Genomic DNA, 21,710 nt, shown 5'->3' with positions numbered 1-21,710 from the left:
AATCAGGGACAGTGACAGATATGTTTTACTCCTCAATGAGGTTAATAAAACTAACTCACCCGTGTTCGCCAAATTCTAAACCTCAGTCACTGATCTGGTGTGGCAGTACAAGTGTTGCACAATGTACTGTTTGCTGAAATAAGTGCAAAACCAGTATTGTTATGATATTTATGTGTGTTGCAATGTAGGAGTAACAAGCTGGCTATAATGTATTTCACTTTCTGACACAGACATTATCAGCACTGCCATTATTCTTGTGTGTGTGTGTGTGGGGGGGGGGGTTACACTGTATTTAAAAGTAACAAGCTAGCCATATGCTTACCATTACAAAACAGACCTTACATATGATAGGTTTGGCAGGAAGATGATGTATAAAAGCAATGGTTCATTGCCACTGTGGAACAGTGAGTAACACTGCAATCTTACATTGCTTTGCACTGCTTGAGTTTTTGGCTATACAATCTGCATGCCCTCCTTGTCTGTATGAGTGTCTGCCCACGTGCTCTGGTTAACTCCAGCACCTCAAAAACATGCAGCAGGTGAAATGGAATTCCTTTCTTTTCCCTGAAGATAAAATGTGCAGTGCGGGTGTTTGTGTGCACATACAATAATTTTGAGACACATGCATTACTCATAGGTAAATACTAGGCTATCAGTCTCTAGACTATTGCAAGCCTAGCCAATAACCAGAGATCAGAATCAAGCCTTGTATTTTGTATCTGTTAGGTGAAGATCTTATCCCTTATGCTAACTCCACCCCTCTTCTGGGTAGCAGTAAAATAGGTAATTGACAAGTAATTATAGTTCAAAAATAAGGCATAAAATATAACACAGAACATTCAGACACTTAGATCTTCTAGGAGTCTGTTGGCCCTCACACCCCAGACTGTATTAATAGATTCTGATATGGACTTAGTGGTAACCTCTGCTCTCACCTGCATCCATTCTAAAACCAGCCTTGCTCAGATGCGTGTGTACCGAAGGTTGCTGTAGGTTATGTGGTGGTGATAGTGGGGGGGCTGGGCATTGTGTGGTCATTGCTTTAATTTTCATCACAGTCAAACCTTAGAGGTATACTCAGGAGGTCATTTTTAACTTGTGTTTGGGCTGGAGACAGTGCAGCCATTCTTTCATTTATTTTCTTCAAAGACCTCAGAGCATACACCTTAACCTCTTAGAGCAAGACATCAGGACAAAGACATAATGGGGGGACAAGGGCCCAAAATAGGGACAATTGTTAAATATCACTCTTACAAACTAAGAAAGTTGATAGAACAAAAGGTTTTGCATTAGCATGAATTTTCTGAATGGTATAAAGTCTGAAACTCAAAGATCTTTCATTATTTTCTGACTTCTATTCTCAATTATTTGCCAGTGATTTGCCAGAAAACTGCAATTTTATGAGAAACAAACCAAAAATGTGAGGCACAAATGTGGACATTTTGCGAAAATCTGGACAGTTGAGAGGTATGAAGAAGGTTACTGTAGCCTGTGTGCGGGCAGTGTAATGTATAGTGGTAACAAAGTGGATACATTAGTATAATCATCATTTTTTTTTCACTTTCCTCACAATCACACGTCAGGCATCACAGATGGTTGCGTTTAGGGGGAGCATGGATGAGAAGTGAGGAAGCATGCTAGTTATATGCATTAAAACAGTCAATTACATTACATGACTGTGACCTTTTGAACCAGGTAGATGCACAGGAAGTGACTGTCTTTTTTTTTTTTTTGGGGGGGGGGTTGGTAGGCAGCTGGTATTCCCAGATATGATTTATGTATCTTCACAATAATGCAACAATTGTCTTGTTAGTTTATTATGAAATACCATTTTGTCAGTCATGAACATTAAGCTTTGGGCACAACTTATGTCTAACTAGAAAGGAAAAAAATAAGACAAATTCTTTTCTAACTCATGATTTTTGTTCAGGCCACCACTGGAATAAAAGGTTGGGAAGTGATATAAAATGCATCTTAGAGCATCTAAGGCTTCTTGGACTCCCAAATTAATTGAGCTATTTCCTAAGAGGTTATTACTGCACTGTTCTGGTTAGGAAAAGTGTGTTGAAAGGATGCAAGGAAAACTAAAGCTGAACAGCTACACTGAATTTCATTCCTTAATCATAATTTCTGTTCAAGCCATCACTTGATGAAAAGGTTATGTAGAAAGAAAATATAACCTTTAACATGCACTTCAGAAAATATTGAAAGTCATGGCATCTTGAATAAGCCGAAGAGTAAGGTAAAATGTGAGAAGATGGAGAAAAAAACATAATGTGCATGGTGTGAGAAGCTCAAGACGGGGAAAACAGAGGGGTTCACTGTTGGGTGTGTGTGTGGGGGGCAAGCAACAGTAGTCAGTGCTTAGGGTGCTATTTTGCCTAAGTCCAGACTTGTACATGGAGTTGCTGTAATGTATCATTGTTGCAACTAAATGCCAGTAACTGTAAATGTCCCTTTTGTGCGATGGGCCAACATAATGTGGTACATAGACTGTTGTAATGTAAGAGCATTGTAGCTACAGGTCAGTCTGTGCTTACTAAGTTTGCAGCATGAAAAAAATAAGTCGCTTAGGAGGGGTGTCAGTGACAGGGTTATACTTAGACTGAAAGCACCAAGGGGGGGCCCCATTTGGCATTTTCCAAGGGCCCCCTAAATGGTAACACCGGCCCTGCATTTAGCAGAAACTACAATAAAATACCATAAGAGTGTTAAACTCATGCTCTGTGCAAGAATGCAAATGCAACAAGAAACATAAAAACATGCTGTTGAACAGTTAAAAAAGAGACTGCATTGAGAAAGATGAAAAAGAAACACTTTGGGAAATAAAAAGAAATGGAGGAGATAAGTGTGTGTGTGTGTGTGTGTGTGTGTGTGTGTGTGTGTGTGTGTGTGTGTGTGTGTGTGTGTGTGTGTGTGTATGAGCATATATAATTATCATATAGCCATATATGGAACAAAAAAATAATATATGTTGAGAGCAGTAAGTTGGTTGTGGATAAATTAATTCTGTGACAGCTAACAAGCAGTGTGGGCAGCTGAAAATCAATCATCCTTTATTCTCTTTCTATACATTTTTATATTCTCTTTAGTAAGCTGCAATCATGTCTTCCGACTCTGAGATGGCTGTTTTTGGCGAGGCTGCGTCATTCTTGCGCAAGTCTGAGAAGGAGCGAATTGAAGCACAGAGCAAACCTTTTGATGCCAAGAACAGCTGCTTTGTGATACATCCTAAGAGGGTGTATGCTAGAGGAATGATCACAGCTAGGGAAGGTGACAAAGTCACCGTGAAAAACGATGAGGGTGCGGTAAGTCTGGAAACAAAAGTTTGGTAATTTACTCTCAGGTGACTCCAGAATGTAGACATGTATAACTAACTTCATTTTCCCATTGTTTTTCAGTCTGTGACTGTTAAGGAAGACCAAGTCTGTCCACAGAACCCTCCCAAATTTGACAAAATTGAAGACATGGCCATGCTGACCCATTTGAATGAACCCTCTGTGCTGTATAACCTTGCAGATCGTTATGCAGCCTGGATGATCTATGTGAGTAAAAAACTGATCTACCCTCTCTCTTTCTGTTGTTTTTCAAACCTAAATCAGTGTTTTGCTTATTTTTTGTCATCATACATCTTTATTAATTGTACAAAATATTCTCTGAAATGAACACTTTATGCTGAATTGCTTTTCTATTCTATAATGGTGACTAATCAATGTTTACAATGCATGTAAATATTCCTCATGGATATTTGGGATGCAGAGTTCTCTAGGGATTTAACTTTGTACTGTGGGATGAGCTCTAACACCAACATAGTTGTTTATTACCAGCCCCAAGCAGACTTCAAATAATTTTTCCCCAGGTAGGTAGCAATTGTTTGAGGTGTGATGGGGAAGAAAGCAGTAACTGCCAACATATGTTTGAAAGTGTAATGAGTTGGCAGATTTTAAACATTTCCTACAGAGTACTCTGAAAAAAACTTTGGATGACCAAATTGCTGTAACTAAGGAATTGATGTGCTTGAGATGGGATACAAGATCTGAATTTCCTAAACATAGTAAGGACCTGTTAAGTTTAATTCTGTCAGCTGCCAAAAAAGCAATTACTAGAAAATGGAAATCAAAGTCTAAACCAACTCTATTTGATATATTGAATATTGTAAAAGAGATACAAGAACTGGAATAGGAATCTTTAAAAAAGGGAAGGAGCAAATTACATAGAAATAAATTAAAACTGTGAGACCAACATATGCAGTGTCAAGTGATAATTTAATAAATCGGTTTAAGAAAACATTGTCTTATTACCATGTGCAGCAAATTATAACATTTTGTTAAAGTCAGACATCAGTTTACAAAAAGCACATTAGTTCAGATAGGCTGTCCAAGGTGAGAAACTTAAAAGAAAATCTTATTAATTACACAGGAAGTCCAGGAAACGTAGCCAAATTTGATAATGAATAACATTTTCTTGTACTGGCAGATCTTTTTGCTACTAACTGTTAAAGCTTAAGGTGGTTGTTTTTACGGATAGCTATAACCAGAAACCACAAAAACATTCCTTTGGATTTCATACAGATGATCTCTGAAACATTAATGTTTGTGCATCATAGTATTGTAAGACTTATTTTATAATTTGTGTTATATCACAAATTTCATGCTGGGGCTAACAGTTTTAATACATATTTTTTTTCAGCTAAGGCTAGTTGTTTCCTGCATTGCATATCCATATGACATAAATTTGCCTTTTTTCCCTTTTTCCTTTTTCACACTGACGTAGAAATGGAGTGTTTTGAAGCTAGCCCTTCTTTAAATAGCATGCAAGACAATTCTCAATATTTTAATAGGCTATTTGATTTTTGCTACCTTTAAGACTGTTTTTACATCATTTTATTAGTTTAATGAGTAAAATACATAATTTTCTTGCTTTTGTGCAGCTGCTCTTCACCCCCACTCACTTACTCACTATTATACCTCCCACAATTGAATAGCCATCCCAAACTACCTATCCCAGCAGGTATTGTCAACTCTGCACTCCAGAACCAAACTCATCTACCTACCTTATTAGGTAATGACCTCCCTGCCCTCAGAATCAGACCAGTTGAAATCATGGACCAGCACTTTCCCACAATTTCTGAAGCCAGTCAGATTAAGATGGGTATCTACTAACCTATTACTCAAACACTATAGTGCACTATGTAAAAGATGTACATATATAATGTCACTGGAGGTCAAAGTATCTCATACACAGGCAACACTGATACCAGGATTGTCATCAGTTCTCCCAAAACATACCTTCTCACAGTCCACATAAAACACATCATCTATCATATGCCAAGGTTCTAAAGCTTAACTGTTCCAAACCACAAATACATCTAATCTGTGATAAGGGCATTAGAACTATCCAAAATACTCTAAGTCTGCAAAGCTTACCACCTGATACAGCACTAGGGGTCCTAAGTGTCATGGACAGACATGCACCCAACCAAATATTCTAATCATAGGCGACTCCATTTTAAGACATAGTGATGCACTACTCATCAGCCTGAGTAAGGAGAAGGTGATGGTCAGTTGCTTGTCTAATGCCAGGAGTCATTAGATCATGCACACCCTCAAGTCCTTCAAAAGCAAATATCAGTATGACTCTGTCAGAGTACATGTAGATTTACATAACTTGAGATGTGCCTCACTGGGCTATATGGAGAGAGACATGATGAAGCTCTTGAAGTATGTGTCCGAGGCAGATATGAGCCTAGCAGTGAGCAGTATCCTACCTAACCCAGGGATGATGCCTCAGTATGAGCAAAAAATAATTGACTTCAATAACTGTCTAAGATTTGGTGTCATTCAGATGGGGTACAATGCTTATCAGTCTAGCAGGATATGATCAACAGGCCGCACTGCTTTGCTAGGGATGGTCTGCACCTCTCCCTTCTAGACTGTTGAAAATTGGCTAAAACACTGTCCACCCTTATAGTGCCTTTTTTTGGGAATGCCAACCAGATAAACCTTCTAACATAATGAATGTAAATAAATTCCAACATACTAAAATAGTGACATCATGACCATGCTGTCTTCTGTGAGGTTTCCTGACCTGATTAAAGATCACATGATAAACCATTGTGGTCTCTAGGTCATCATTGCAATGTGGGAAGAGAAAGCCTTTCTTTAAAAAAAATCTTGCCACAATGGCCATTGCTACATATTATTTTACAGTAAAACAAAACATAAAATATTTTTTTAGGGATGTAAAGGTATTAGTAATGCATAATATATCAATATAAATCAAAATATTCTGCCTGTTTTTGTCTTTTAAGTTTATAAGGTCTCTGTTTTTAAAATTACAGTGTTGTTAGCACTGTTCAAACAGGTACTGCTAGCAGTTTTCAAACCTTTATTGCTAGCATTGTTCAAATGGGTATTGTTAGCACTGTTCAAGTGGGTATTGCTAGTGCTCTTCAAATGGGTATTGTTAGCACTCTTCAAACGGGTATTTCTAGCGCTCTTCAAATGGGTATTGTTAGCACTGTTTAATCGAGTATTGTTAGCACTGTTCAAACCCGTATTGTTAGCACTGTTCAAATGGATATTGCTAGCACTCTTCAAACAGGTATTTTTAGCACTCTTCCGATGGGTATTGTTAGCACTGTTCAAATGGGTATTGTTAGCACTGTTCAAGCAGGTATTGTTAGCACTGTTCAAACGGGTATTCCTGCATCATTCTTCTGTCTTCTTTTTCTGAACATAACAACAGTTGTCAGTTAGAGGAAAAATGCTAATCATGTCTTTTATTGGATGAAAACTGAGCCAGGCTAAATATAAATTCAAGATATTTCACAGATGTTATAAACAACAGAGATAAGAGATTAACAGCTGTGTTAATTATTAAAACTATAGTATTTAGTTGGTGAAAAGAAATCATAATACTCTATTACCTGAGTTCTGATTTTTTTTTTCTCTTGTGTTCTGTTTTTCAAATCTTACAAGCAACTGCACTATGGTACTTGAATCTGGAACATATTATACAACAATATTTTATTGTGTAGAAAAATATATTCGATGCAGTATTCCACTTTGTAGCAACCTCTGCAAAACATTATACACAGAACATGCACATAAACAGAAAAATTCCGGAACTGAACATAAAATTATTTTTCCATAAAAAGGGAACATGGCATAAAGTTTATTTCTTAAACTTAAACTGTTCTGTTCTTTTTATTCCAGACTTACTCTGGCTTGTTCTGTGCCACTGTTAACCCCTACAAGTGGTTGCCTGTGTATAACCCAGAGGTGGTTGCTGCCTACAGAGGCAAGAAGCGTCAGGAAGCTCCTCCCCACATCTTCTCCATCTCTGACAATGCCTATCAGTTCATGTTAACTGGTAAGAGGGAACCCTTCTAATCTAACCTTATTAATTCCTGTGGCATACTGTTCACTGAACATTTCTTTTTGACTTCTTACAGATCGTGAGAACCAGTCTATCCTGATCACGTAAGTATAACTGGCAGGGAGGGGGTATGTGCAAACATGTGACTGATGCTTTTTGAGAATATGAAGTCATTTTTAACATTTGTTTATGACTTTCATTATACCTGAAGTGGAGAATCTGGTGCAGGAAAGACTGTGAACACAAAACGTGTCATCCAGTACTTTGCAACAATTGCAGCTCTGGGGGACAAGAAGAAGCAAGAACCACAGCCAAGTGGCAAAATACAGGTAAATGTGACATTATCATGGACTGTATAACTTTAATGAGTAAAATGCATATAAGCAATTAGCAATCATATACAACTTTATTTTTTTCTTTCTTTAGGGAACTCTGGAAGATCAAATCATTCAGGCCAACCCACTGCTGGAAGCCTTTGGTAATGCCAAGACTGTGAGAAATGACAATTCCTCACGTTTTGTAAGTCATATCGGACTATCTGTATAATGCAGTACTTATGACATCTAATTTGTATAGAAAATGTTCTTAACATAAATCTTTCTGATATATAACCCTTAGGGTAAATTCATCAGAATTCACTTTGGTGCTACAGGAAAACTGGCCTCTGCTGATATTGAAACATGTAAGAAAACTGTACTACATTCAATAAATACCATCTAAGAATCTGAATTCAGTTTTTTACAATTATGTTAAATGCCTTCTTGCTTCACAGATCTGCTTGAAAAGTCTAGAGTGACATTCCAGCTTCCAACTGAAAGAGGTTACCATATCTTTTACCAAATCATGTGCAACAAGAAACCTGAACTTATTGGTAATTTTGTTTTTCATTGTTAGTATCTTGAAAATGACACATTTAATTATGTGTTTACAATGTTCTGACAGGTTTCAGTATATGCAATTAAAAATAATACAATACAATAGAAGATCTGTGCCACCTGCTATTCATTCCAAATGTTTAACAGTAGCATTTGTAAGACCAGTTATAAAAAAGAAAACTATTCTCACGTAGGCACACACACGCACACACACACACACACACACACACACACACACACACACACACACGCACGCACGCACGCACGCACACACACTCTCATTATTGTTATTCCAGCAAAATCATACCATAATATAAAACTGTTAGAGGAATCATTCTATAGTGATAGTAAGTTACAACAGTTTTTAGGTCTGATCTGAGATACATTATAGCAATCAGCCTTAACCATATGTTTCGCTTCCTTTCAGAGATGTTGCTGATCTCCACCAACCCATACGACTTCCCTTTCTGCAGTCAGGGTGAGATCACTGTAAAAAGCATCAATGATGAAGAGGAGTTGATGGCCACCGATGTAAGTGGATCAAAATTTACAAATAAAGCTCTTTATAAGACAGTTGTGTAGAATGGCTTCTTTATTTCTTGCTTCTCTTTAATCCCACAGGGAGCCATTGACATTTTGGGCTTCACAAATGAAGAAAAAATGGGCATCTACAAGTTGACTGGTGCGATCATGCATCACAGCAACTTGAAGTTCAAGCAGAAGCAACGTGAGGAGCAGGCAGAGCCCGATGGCACTGAAGGTTGGCACTTTTTAGATGTGATCTGTTGCAGTATTCTAGAATAATTTATGCAGCCTGCAGCATCTTCTTACACTTACTAAGATTAGTACTTTAGATACTAGTATAAGCAATAGGTGATGCATACATAAAAAAATACTGTACAACACTGTCAATAACTTTTTTCTCAACTGGACTAGATTTGGCATAGGTTTGATGAAATCAAAACAACCTGAACTTATCCTTTAGACTTTAGTTTCCATTGCTAAAAAAAGGTCTGGGAACATTGGTAGAAACTTATATGAAAATTAAAAACATATTCATCAGTACCCCCCCCCCCCCATTCTGGCTCATTCCCCATAAACCCTTTTCAGTAGATCATTGTTATTGGTATTATATCTGACTCTGCTGGAACGCAAGTCTGAACACTCAATAAAATGGAAGATGACAGGCAAGTCTGTCTGCTATTCTTAAACTACTAAAAATATTTTTCTACGGATCCAGGATTACTTGGTTTAGTACAACTTTAATGTCAGTGTCTGGCAGAGCACTTGCCTTTAGTGCTGGAAGACCAGAAGGCTGTGGGTTCTACTCCCATTCCAGGAGATTAGATTACTAGTACTGCAGTGCAGCATTAGGAGGCACTTCACTGCATTCTTGAGTGTGTCGTCCTTCAGATGAGACATTAAACTGAAGTCCCATCTGCTTGGGTTGGGGGTAGCTCAGGTGGCTGTAAAAGATTCCATGGCAATCTATCAAAAAGAGCAAGGAAAGTTCCATGATGTCCTGGCCAAATTTACACTAGTAGTAGAAATTACACCTCTTGTCTCCCCTGAAAAAGGCTACTAGCTTAGTAGGACTAACCTGGTCAGGAAAAGAAAAAGAACAATAGAAAAAAATAAAAAAACACTTTGTGATGTCCTGCAGTATAATTCAGAATAGACTACATTACCACGGCAGTGATACGTACAGATTGGATAGTTCTGTATATCTGGCAAAAGCCCTTAATATCTCTGCTGTCTTTGCATCTCTCACAAGTGATCTTATTCTGTTAATCTCATACTGATTATGCAAAAATGTGCCTCTTTGTGATAACATGGTCCATTAATTACTTTGAAAACAGATAGGCAGATATGTCACATGTGACTATAGATTCCTAAAAAGATGGTTAGGATGAATGTCCATTTCACTCCTCTCAGCACTTTGGGGAGTCTTCGCGTGAGGGTCTCCATATCCCTGCATTACTTTAACCCTGGGGACAGGAGCATTGTGCCTTTCTTTATACTATATGTTTACCTTCCTAAACTGATACACTGAAGTGTCAGATAATAACTATTTTGTCTTCTGCTCTGCGACATTGACTAATATCTCCCTCCTTGGTATATTAGCTCTGTTAATTCAGTACAAGAACTGTAAGCATGTTCTCCATTCATCACATCTTCCTTTCCTCATATCTTATCTAAAACAGGACTACCTGAAATCTAGGCGTACTCTGTGACACATATTTTACTGAGACCATTAACGAAATAACATCTGTTTTGCTAAGCACATGTAACTGCATCCTAGTCCCTAAAATCTGTGTACTATTCCCTTGATATCTTTACTTAATTCTTCTGCTTTATCTCTCATACCTACCTAGCCTGAGATGAGTTATTGCTTTATATCCTACCTGTTCTTTGTTGCTTTTAAAGTTGTATTATGTTTATTGGCAGTTATGTCCAAATCATACCCTGCATATTAGATTCTGTACTGCATACTTTTCTTCTTTGTTCTGCTTTAAACATTTACATAATTGTTCTTAATGCTCTAAAAATCTAAAACTCAACCAAGGTTATCATAGAAATGGGACAGAGTTGCTTAAGTAGACAATTATTGTGACACAAACAGTAATACATAATTACTATAATGTAACAGCTGTACACTGTAATTTGAGTGTATTTTATGCCATTTCTTATCTGCCTGCCCATTCTTTAACAGAAGGGGCAATATAAGTTGGAAATATTAATATATTTAACATATGTCTCACTATTTATAAGAAAGGCAACTGGGTTGCTAGTAACAATGAACAGTACTGTAATAACCCAATAAGGTCTATGTCAGATGCCGTGTAGAATTCCTGGAATTTCTATCAGAAAGAACTAGCTTTCATAGAATATGAGCTGATATCATATATGAGTTCTCTGCAAAGTCTTATATTACCATAAATGTTTGGTGACACCTGTTTAATGCATAATTAGAAAGTAACTTAATCTCAGACATTTTCATTATGGTGTAATCAGTAGCATCCAAATAACTGTTATTGTGTCCTTATTCAACAGTGGCTGATAAGATTGCCTACCTGATGGGCCTGAACTCTGCAGACCTGCTCAAAGCTCTCTGCTATCCAAGAGTAAAGGTCGGAAATGAATTTGTTACCAAGGGTCAAACTGTCCCACAGGTAAAGGATCACCTACAGTTACACAGTTATAAATTAAATCTACCTCATTATCTGTACATTTTGTTGAGACCATATCAATAAATTCTTTATGACTTCTTTCTTTAGGTGTACAATGCTGTTGGTGCCCTGGTTAGGTCCGTTTATGAGAAAATGTTCTTGTGGATGGTATTCCGTATCAACCAGCAGTTGGATACTAAGCAAGCAAGACAGTTCTTCATTGGTGTCCTGGATATTGCTGGTTTTGAAATTTTTGATGTAAGTTTTGTAAAATAATAGTGACTTACGTATGGTAAGAATACATGGTACGTATGAATTACTTATGGAGTTTCTGGTTATCACCTGTATAGTTCAACACATTGGAACAGCTGTGTATCAACTTTACCAATGAGAAACTGCAACAGTTTTTCAACCACACCATGTTTGTCCTGGAACAAGAAGAGTACAAGAAGGAAGGCATTGACTGGGAGTTCATTGACTTTGGTATGGACCTGGCTGCTTGTATTGAGCTGATTGAGAAGGTGAGTGATGCTTTCATCCGAAATATTTTTTGTATTTGGAAAACTGCAATTTCTAAATTTATAATAGTAATATTCTCTTTTCTAGCCTATGGGCATTTTCTCCATCCTTGAAGAGGAGTGCATGTTCCCCAAGGCCACAGACACTTCCTTCAAGAACAAGCTCTATGAACAGCATCTTGGAAAGTCCAACAACTTCCAGAAGCCCAAACCTGCCAAAGGAAAGGCTGAAGCTCACTTCTCACTGGTGCACTATGCTGGCACTGTAGATTACAACATCACTGGATGGCTGGAGAAGAATAAGGACCCACTGAATGAAACCGTTGTGGGGCTCTACCAGAAATCTTCCCTAAAACTGCTTTCCTTCCTCTATGCAGCCTATGGGGGTGCAGAAGGTAATTATACTGGCCTGGCAAGGAAACAAAGACTAGAATTATGCCAGTTACTGATATACAACAAATGTAATATTTTGACATACTTTTTAGTACTCTATATGGCAGTTAGTGTAGTGGGTTAAGACTACAACCCATTAGTGAGATTCATCCTATAGCCCAGCATTTCATTCCCACAGCCTACACTTGTTTAGTGTGTTTATTTGATGAAGTCACTTAACCAGACTGTACTTCCAGGAAATGGCTTAAATATGGCCCTATGGATCAGTCCACTACTCCAGTAAACAACCAAATACAATACAAAATAATACTCTGATAACCTGCCAGGGAACATTCTTGTATTAAACTTGACATCCAGGCTCAGGATACAGTAGGTAAACATCACACACACACGCGCGCATACACACACACACACACACACACACACACACACACACACACACACACACACACACACACACACACACACACACACACAAACACACACACACACACACACACACACACATACACACACACACACACAGGGTTTGCTTACTATCTTTGCACCTGGAACTACATTTCAGCACATTCTTGAAAGCAGAGCTACCTGTACATGATACATTTGTACTTGTGTGCATGACAGCATAACCGAAATATCTTGTTCTGTGCTTTAACTATATGCAAATTACTCGACTGTAAAAGTACTAATCATTCTTTATAGCACACTGCTTTGTGTTTCATGCATCACCAAATTTCTGACATCACAAAATCTGCAGAAATACTATTGTTACACATGGCCCAGCACTAAGCTTTAAAGCTGGTAATGGGATAGTTTGGTCCATTCAGTCTGTATGGGCACTGCCATTATTAAACTAAACAAGGTTATTTAACCTAAGCACTGTTCCTGAGTCCATCCTGGAGACAAACGCTAGTACCTTATGGGTCTTTACCACATAGTTCATTCATGTAGTATGATGTTACTAAACCAAAAGGTAAACAAATGCTAAAGCATTTAAGCTCACTTCTAGACTGCTACAAATTTGGATCATTACTAATAACGGATAATGTGTTTCCATCTTTCTTAGTCTGAATGTGACAGCAAATAATTCAGTTTTGTCTGACTTGGAATATGGTTTAGCTTTGTCTAAATAATCTGTTTATAGTAAAAATTTATAATAAAACTGATTAGGAATACATTTTGATTACAAAATGTTTTACAATTATTTGCATTAAGCCAGTTTTGCAGACTACTATAGTATTGCATGTCAGGAGTAAGCTGTTGCCCTATATTGTTTTACATTTCTGTTTCCTTTCAATTTATCTTAGAGTCTGGTGGAAAGAAGGGTGGTGGTAAAAAGAAGGGCTCCTCCTTCCAGACAGTATCTGCTGTCTTCAGGGTATGTATATAAATAAATGATTATAGTCACTGTATAATCCCACCAGACAAGAGTCAGTTGCAGTAAGCCTGGCTTATGATTTTAAATTGATGAATTTTAATAAAACCAGAGTTTGCATATAACATAAGAACCCTGTTTGCTTTTTGTTGAACTACAGGAAAACTTGAACAAGCTGATGACTAACTTGAGAAGTACTCATCCCCACTTTGTGCGTTGCCTGATTCCCAATGAAACCAAAACACCAGGTAATAATGCATATTATACAACTCTTCTAAAACAGACCACCAATGGGATTATTTGATTAGTGGCAGTAAACTGCAAATACCACAACAAAACATCTGCTTAACTAATCAGTTTAAAAAAAATGGAATACTCCAGCATTTGGCAACCCAGCATTGAAAATTGCAAATTTGGACAAATGTCCCCAGTACAGCAAAGCAGACACAGCACATTTCAGAATGTAACTTATAAAGCCAATGAAGAAAGAAATGCAAATAATTAAACTAGCAAAAGTGTTACTGTGATAATTAATAATAAGCCACACTGTTAGTGACACTACTGCATGCTGAGTCTTCAGTGTCCAAAGGGTAATCAATTACCACATTTGATCTTAGCCAAAAGGTTATACTTGGGCATCACCAGACACTCTCTGCATCCCAAGTCTGTCTGCCCACATCAGAAAAGTAAGTCAAGATGAAGTTTATTTTGATAATGGAGTTATTAAAAAGGTAAGAAATATCTTTTTAAAATAACTCCAGTGTATGATAAAAATAATCACTACTTGACCATCTCTGATGGGGGATATATATGTTTTTCGCAAAATGTAAAACTGGGCTGGTCATTGGAAAATCCATAATCATTGATGGCCACGTGCTGGCTATATCTATATCAAATGTGCATACGCGCAAGTGAATACAGAGATATGTGCATGTGAAACTATAAACCAGCTGTACTTAGTAAAGGGTATATGTTTATCTTATACTTTGATTTGTTGTTTTAGGTGTAATGGACAATGAGCTCTTACTGCATCAGCTGAGATGTAATGGTGTACTAGAAGGTATCAGGATTTGCAGGAAAGGATTTCCAAGCAGAATCATCTATGCTGATTTCAAACAAAGGTTTGTAATAATTATCATTGTTTTAAAAAATTATCAGAATTTTACACAAAACATCTACAGACCAAAAGATATTTCACTTGAGGCTATAATCTGAAATACTTTAAGTAATATACAATATTTTTTAAGAAACTCAAAGTATCTTATTCCTTAAATTCACCTACTATAAGACAATAATTGGAATTATAAAAGATACTTGGGAACTACTGTCTTAATTACTGTGCAAAATGATTGCATTTAAAGAAGGAACTAAAACAGTTCCTCTAATGTTGAACATAGTTTGATGATAATATTCCATGTGAATTAACTCAAATTAAATATATTAAAACAGATACAGGGTCCTGAATGCAAGTGCCATTCCTGAGGGTCAATTCATTGACAGTAAGAAGGCATCAGAAAAACTTCTGGGATCCATTGATGTAGATCACACCCAATATAGATTTGGACATACTAAGGTAAGAAATAATGTATAGCAGATAAAGTTCAACACAAGTTCACTGCAATTCTTGAATGTTATGCCAACCACTGCAAGAGCTAAAACCATGCATTCCTAAATTACTTCATGTTATATAGGTATTCTTCAAAGCTGGTCTTTTGGGTACCCTTGAGGAAATGCGAGATGAGAAACTTGCAATGCTTATCACTCGTACACAAGCCATCTGTCGTGGTTATGTAATGAGACTTGAATTTAAGAAGATGATGGAAAGGAGGTATGTGATAGAGCAGTATTTAGCCTGGCTCACACAAAGTCCAATTGAAGCATTTATTAAATAATGACTGTGTTGCTTTCTTAACAGGGAATCCATTTTTACCATCCAGTATAACATCAGATCATTCATGAATGTCAAGACCTGGCCATGGATGCAGTTGTACTTCAAAATAAAGCCTTTGCTGAAGAGTGCAGAGTCTGAGAAAGAAATGGCCAACATGAAGGAAGAGTTTGAAAAGACCAAGGCCGAACTGGCAAAGTCAGAGGCCAGAAGAAAGGAACTAGAAGAGAAAATGATTTCCCTCTCACAGGAGAAGAATGACCTTCAACTATCTGTTCAGTCGGTAAGCAAATCAGAAGTTTTTATGACAACTAAAAATAAAGTTAATTTCTTCTGAGGACAATTTAACTAAACATATTTTATAAATAACAGGAAACTGAGGCCCTAGCAGATGCAGAAGAAAGATGTGATGGACTCATCAAGAGTAAGATTCAGCTTGAAGCCAAAGTTAAAGAGCTGAATGAAAGGCTGGAAGATGAGGAGGAATCAAATGCTGAGTTAACAGCCAAAAAAAGGAAACTGGAGGATGAGTGCTCAGAGCTTAAGAAAGACATTGACGACTTAGAACTCACTCTGGCAAAGGTTGAGAAGGAGAAACATGCCACTGAAAATAAGGTATATTATATGTTAGAAACTCGTAGGGGACACTCATTTGCTGTAGTTTGTTTTCCCTTCTAGATATTTTAAAATAGGAGAATCACATACTTTTCTATCTAAATTAGGTAAAAAATCTGACAGAAGAACTAGCAACCCTTGATGAAGGCATTGCTAAGCTAAATAAGGAGAAGAAGGCCCTTCAAGAGGCACACCAGCAGACTCTTGATGACCTTCAGGCTGAAGAAGACAAAGTCAACACTCTGACAAAGGCCAAGACAAAGCTTGAACAACAAGTTGATGATGTAAGTATGCTCTAGCTAAACAGGAAATATAATCAGACTGTGTTCTTAATAGAATGGTTAAATGAGTGCTTATTTCTATGTGCAGCTTGAAGGTTCCCTGGAGCAAGAGAAAAAATTACGCATGGATCTTGAAAGAGCCAAGAGAAAGCTAGAAGGAGATTTAAAACTATCACAAGAAACTGTTCTGGATCTTGAAAATGACAAGCAACAAGCAGAAGAAAAGCTAAAAAAGTTAGTAATGAATCTTTCTACCTTTAGCAACAAATTGAATGCATTATGCATTTGGATTGTGTTAATTTTTCACATGTGAATTTTTCTTTTTAGGAAAGACTTTGAGCTTAGTCAGCTGCAGAGCAAAATAGAGGATGAACAAGCTATGGGGTCACAACTGCAGAAAAAAATCAAAGAGCTGCAGGTATATTTTTTCTACCAGTGAATAAATGTATGTTTGTATTTATGATTTTTTGTTTACCAAGCTAGTGCATTGATTCATATTGACAAATTCAGGATTACCCCAGAGCACATGCAGAATATAAAAGCACATAGATACAAACAACTGTCTACATAGATTAGAAACATCTAACATGGATATATATATATATATATATATATATATATATATATATATATATATATATATATAAAGAGAAAAAGAGAAATATATAAAAAAGTATCACGTAAGTAAAAGATACATACATTCTACAGATAAGAACTATGCTGACAGGTTATAAACAAAAGTCACTGGTATGTAGAATACAGTATATAACGGGAAAATTAATAAAATGGGGGAGAAGAAAGGAAGATGAGGGTGAAGTAAAGACATTCAATTTAAAGTATGAGCTATATGGCAGAGAAGTAGCTAACATAGATTAAAGTAGACAGTCGATTATCCAAACTAACTGGGACCTAGGGTAGTTTGGATAATCAAACATATAATTGAACCGGATAAAAAAAACTTCTAAAATCTTGTTTTTTTCTGCATGCAGGAATATACTTTTCAACCATTCAGCGATTCCAGTGGGCAATAAAAATATTTTTCACACAAAAACTGGCTACAAGCTCAAAAAATGTGCTCAAATACTTATAATGTTTACATATTCAGACCTTATGATTTTTCCTACCCAAAAACTTTGGAAGGCTGGTTCTGATAACTGAAATTTCGGATAATTGACTCTCTACTGTAATTGGCTTAGGTGTCCAAATATTATGTAATATGACATGAGATTAAGCAGATGGAAATGACTGATTTGAGAAGATGAGGCTTAAGGTGAATTTGAAATAGGAGGTTAGTTCCTTAAGATTTGAAGGTAGTGATTCCCATAATGTTGGACCCAGAGCAGAAAAGCTGTATAAACTGTGCAGTGAAGGCTGGTTCTAAGTGTACACAACAATGGTCCTTAACGTTTAGAATTTCTCAGGTTATAGGATGGGAATATCAATGTAAGTTTTACAGCTGTGGAGGGAAAGCTTTCTAAATGTAAATGTAAAAAGCATAAATATCTGTGAGCCAACCCAAAGATCTGTCATTTGCTTGAGATGTAGCCATTTAGCATTCTTGGTTATTAATGGCATATTTTGTTGCCAAGAGATTATATTGCTTTAGTGTTTTTATTTAAGACTGCTGCAATTATAGTGTTTTAGTGTTTCCATCCTGCTGCCATTAGTCATAGACTGAAATGGAGTCTTATCAGACTACATTTTTATTTTGAGGTAAACTGTAAAAGTGTTATCATAATTTCAGGCTCGTATTGAAGAACTTGAAGAAGAAATCGAAGCTGAACGTGCTTCCAGAGCTAAAATAGAAAAGCAGAGGGCTGACCTTGCCAGGGAACTTGAAGAAATCAGCGAAAGACTTGAAGAAGCTGGTGGTGCAACCGCTGTCCAGACTGAGATGAACAAGAAGCGCGAAGCAGAGTTTCAGAAACTGCGCCGGGATCTGGAAGAGGCCACACTGCAACACGAAGCCACATCTGCTGCTCTCCGTAAGAAGCAGGCTGATACTGTCGCAGAGCTTGGAGAGCAGATTGATAACCTGCAACGTGTGAAGCAAAAACTAGAGAAGGAAAAAAGTGAACTGAAGATGGAAATTGACGATCTTGCCGGCAACATGGAATCTGTCTCAAAATCAAAGGTCTGTTTCACAAAAGAAAATGAATATGTATAGGTTAAGAATTCTAAAACAAATGATTTCATGAACTTTTATCTGTTATTCTGAATTGCAGGCAAATCTTGAAAAACTTGCTCGATCACTTGAAGATCAACTGAGTGAGGTCAAGTCAAAAGATGATGAGCATGTGCGCCTTATTAGCGATTTAACTGCTCAAAAAGCAAGACTGCAGACAGAAACAGGTACTAAATTACTGCTTACTACACTAAATATATAAAGAAAATAGAAACAAATAATATTATGTAAATATACTTACATTAAAAGAATATTGTAAAAGAAACTGAATTATTAAAGTAACTGCTTTTATTTAAAAAAATCAATTGTCAGGTGAATTTGCACGACAACTTGAAGAAAAGGAAGCCCTGGTATCACAACTGACAAGGGGTAAACAAGCCTTTACTCAACAGACTGAGGAACTGAAGAGGCACCTGGAAGAAGAAGTTAAGGTAAGATATGGGACATGACGAAATATTACCCAGTGAGTATAGGACTACACAGACTTTGAAACTACATTATCAATTTTCTATATCAAATTACTGCAAAAAGTAAATCTTAAAAGTAATACTGGCACATGCTTACAGATTAAGAAGTTTTTCAGAAAGCATACATCTTAAGTGCAATTGTTCTGTAATCCTCAGAGTAATAAGTCTGAGTCAAACTGAAAATAAAGTAGGTGAGGCTCAGAGTTAGAACCTTAGATGAACAGCTCAGAATAATTAGTCTCTATCAAAGAAACTGAAATAAAGTGGTGATATTCAGAGCAAGAACCTTAGATGAACAACTGAGAATGTAAGTGATGTTCCATTCTTTTCATGATGCCATAAACAGTTCACAAAAAAAAAAACTTTTATATTCCTTTTGATTATAGGCCAAGAATGCACTGGCACATGCCTTGCAGTCTGCCCGCCATGACTGTGATCTGCTTCGTGAACAATTTGAGGAAGAACAGGAAGCAAAAGCTGAACTTCAGAGATCCATGTCCAAAGCCAATAGTGAAGTTGCACAGTGGCGAACCAAATATGAAACAGATGCTATCCAGCGCACAGAAGAGCTGGAAGAGGCAAAGTAAGCCATATCTAATTTAAACATTAATTTGGGTTTTAGGTTGGCTTGCCAAAGTATGTGTGAGTCACATATTACAAACACACATCACAATTAACAGACTGCCAAAACAATGGTTGTGAATAACAGTAAGCTAAATGCACTAGAGTGACGAGATTAACACTGTGATACACGGCAATAAGCCCACTTGTACCACCAGACTAAAAATATACAAAATTTCATGTTATCCCACCCTGGAAAAAGGACAGGTATTGGATTTTGTCCTTTTTCTAAGACAGTATAATAATTCACTTAGCATATTTTAAGTAGGGAGACGTAGGGAGAAGGACCCTTATGTAGGAACACTTGCAGTGACAACTAAGTAAAACAGATAATGCGTTTAGCAGTAATGTTGTAGGTTTAGTTAAAGTAACTCTCTTTCAGGCATTAATGTCCACTGGCTTTTCTTTTGGACTTAAGTTTTTAACAAATTGTTTTCAGTGATTTGCACTTCATGGTAATAACAGCTCTTTTGGGAGATGAAGTATGAGCATTAATCTGATGTATATTACGAATCATTTCATAGCAATTATGTTATGCAATTTAAGGAAAAAGCTTGCTCAACGCCTGCAAGAAGCTGAGGAACAAATTGAGGCTGTAAACTCCAAATGCGCTTCCTTAGAAAAGACCAAGCAGAGACTTCAGGCTGAAGTTGAAGATCTGATGATTGATGTTGAGAGATCAAACTCTGCAGCTGCAGCTCTTGACAAAAAACAGAGAAACTTTGACAAGGTAAATTATAGCACCTGTTAATGGTATTTTACTTGTCTGAACATACCTAGTATGTCTTACAGGTAGAACTTACTCTATTTGTAATTTTCTCAAAAGGTTCTGGCAGAATGGAAGCAGAAGCATGAAGAAGGTCAGGCTGAGCTGGAAGCTGCTCAGAAGGAATCCCGTAGCCTCAGTACAGAAATCTTCAAACTCAAAAATGCCTATGAGGAAACTCTGGACCAGCTTGAAACAATGAAACGTGAAAACAAGAACTTGCAGCGTAAGTAGAAAAGTCAAGGTAATGGCAGTTAAAACTTGGATGTTTGCCATTTGAAACTAACCAATAATTGTGCTACGGAAAGAATTACAGACAAAACAAAAATACAACATTCTATTTTGTAGGGAAAAGTGTGTAATACAAAAATAATCTTGTGTTAATAAACCACTTAATATAGCATTTTTGTTATTCCTGTGATACAGAGGAAATCTCAGATCTTACTGAACAAATTGGTGAGACAGGAAAGTGCATCCATGAGATGGAAAAAGCCAAGAAGCAGGTTGAGCAAGAGAAAAGTGACCTCCAGGCCGCACTTGAGGAGGCAGAGGTAGAGGCATCCAGATCAATATATACAATATAGGTTGCATTTTTTTGTTTTGGGTACACTTTACTTACTTAAATATTTTTTGGTATAATTGTACTTGTAATTATTTTTATGAAAAGGGATCACTGGAACATGAAGAGGCTAAAATACTCCGTATTCAGCTGGAGTTGAACCAAGTCAAGTCTGAAGTGGACAGGAAGATTGCAGAGAAAGATGAAGAGATTGAACAAATGAAAAGAAACCATGCAAGGGTGGTAGAATCCATGCAGAGCACACTGGATTCTGAAGTCAGGAGCAGAAATGATGCCCTTAGAGTGAAGAAGAAGATGGAAGGAGATCTGAATGAGATGGAAATTCAGCTGAGCCATGCCAACCGACAAGCTGCTGAAGCTCAGAAACATCTGAGGAACACTCAAGGTCAACTTAAGGTAAAAATGTGTGTGTCTTTCGGCTTTTCCCAGTTAGGGGTCGCCACAGTGGAACTCCAGTCCGCTAATGATTGGTAGTAAAGTTTTACGTGCTGGCTTGCTGGGCCTAAAGCACAACCTTCAATGAAGGAACGCCCATTCACGCATGTCGTCACACAGTAGACGCTCTGAGAATCGAACGGGCAACTTCTAACTGTGAG

The 21,710-nt window shown here is 37.1% G+C and overlaps 1 protein-coding gene across 1 annotated transcript in view; it reads left to right on the top strand.

Annotated features, from left to right (window-relative positions):
* The window catches only part of LOC122809092 (myosin-1B), a 37,395-nt gene that overhangs the window by 7,600 nt on the left and 8,085 nt on the right, over positions 1 to 21,710 (top strand). Inside the window, exons 3-34 of the mRNA XM_044080322.1 lie at positions 3,093 to 3,308; positions 3,402 to 3,545; positions 7,218 to 7,374; positions 7,457 to 7,484; positions 7,592 to 7,709; positions 7,807 to 7,899; positions 7,999 to 8,062; positions 8,153 to 8,251; positions 8,683 to 8,786; positions 8,877 to 9,015; positions 11,310 to 11,428; positions 11,534 to 11,683; positions 11,776 to 11,946; positions 12,032 to 12,338; positions 13,644 to 13,714; positions 13,872 to 13,959; positions 14,715 to 14,832; positions 15,161 to 15,284; positions 15,403 to 15,539; positions 15,627 to 15,882; positions 15,972 to 16,214; positions 16,322 to 16,498; positions 16,584 to 16,729; positions 16,823 to 16,913; positions 18,240 to 18,629; positions 18,721 to 18,847; positions 18,993 to 19,111; positions 19,534 to 19,730; positions 20,315 to 20,498; positions 20,595 to 20,760; positions 20,961 to 21,085; positions 21,202 to 21,510. Coding sequence (XP_043936257.1) covers positions 3,105 to 3,308; positions 3,402 to 3,545; positions 7,218 to 7,374; positions 7,457 to 7,484; positions 7,592 to 7,709; positions 7,807 to 7,899; positions 7,999 to 8,062; positions 8,153 to 8,251; positions 8,683 to 8,786; positions 8,877 to 9,015; positions 11,310 to 11,428; positions 11,534 to 11,683; positions 11,776 to 11,946; positions 12,032 to 12,338; positions 13,644 to 13,714; positions 13,872 to 13,959; positions 14,715 to 14,832; positions 15,161 to 15,284; positions 15,403 to 15,539; positions 15,627 to 15,882; positions 15,972 to 16,214; positions 16,322 to 16,498; positions 16,584 to 16,729; positions 16,823 to 16,913; positions 18,240 to 18,629; positions 18,721 to 18,847; positions 18,993 to 19,111; positions 19,534 to 19,730; positions 20,315 to 20,498; positions 20,595 to 20,760; positions 20,961 to 21,085; positions 21,202 to 21,510 — 4,965 coding nt within the window. The 5' untranslated portion in view covers positions 3,093 to 3,104. The remainder of the gene's footprint in view (positions 1 to 3,092; positions 3,309 to 3,401; positions 3,546 to 7,217; positions 7,375 to 7,456; positions 7,485 to 7,591; positions 7,710 to 7,806; positions 7,900 to 7,998; positions 8,063 to 8,152; positions 8,252 to 8,682; positions 8,787 to 8,876; positions 9,016 to 11,309; positions 11,429 to 11,533; positions 11,684 to 11,775; positions 11,947 to 12,031; positions 12,339 to 13,643; positions 13,715 to 13,871; positions 13,960 to 14,714; positions 14,833 to 15,160; positions 15,285 to 15,402; positions 15,540 to 15,626; positions 15,883 to 15,971; positions 16,215 to 16,321; positions 16,499 to 16,583; positions 16,730 to 16,822; positions 16,914 to 18,239; positions 18,630 to 18,720; positions 18,848 to 18,992; positions 19,112 to 19,533; positions 19,731 to 20,314; positions 20,499 to 20,594; positions 20,761 to 20,960; positions 21,086 to 21,201; positions 21,511 to 21,710) is intronic.

The sequence above is a fragment of the Protopterus annectens genome, chromosome 8.part0 (assembly GCF_019279795.1).
Source record: "Protopterus annectens isolate FY-2018-M chromosome 8.part0, PAN1.0, whole genome shotgun sequence".
In the NCBI taxonomy this organism is placed as follows: domain Eukaryota; kingdom Metazoa; phylum Chordata; order Ceratodontiformes; family Protopteridae; genus Protopterus; species Protopterus annectens.
This window is presented reverse-complemented; position numbering and strand designations above follow the sequence as displayed.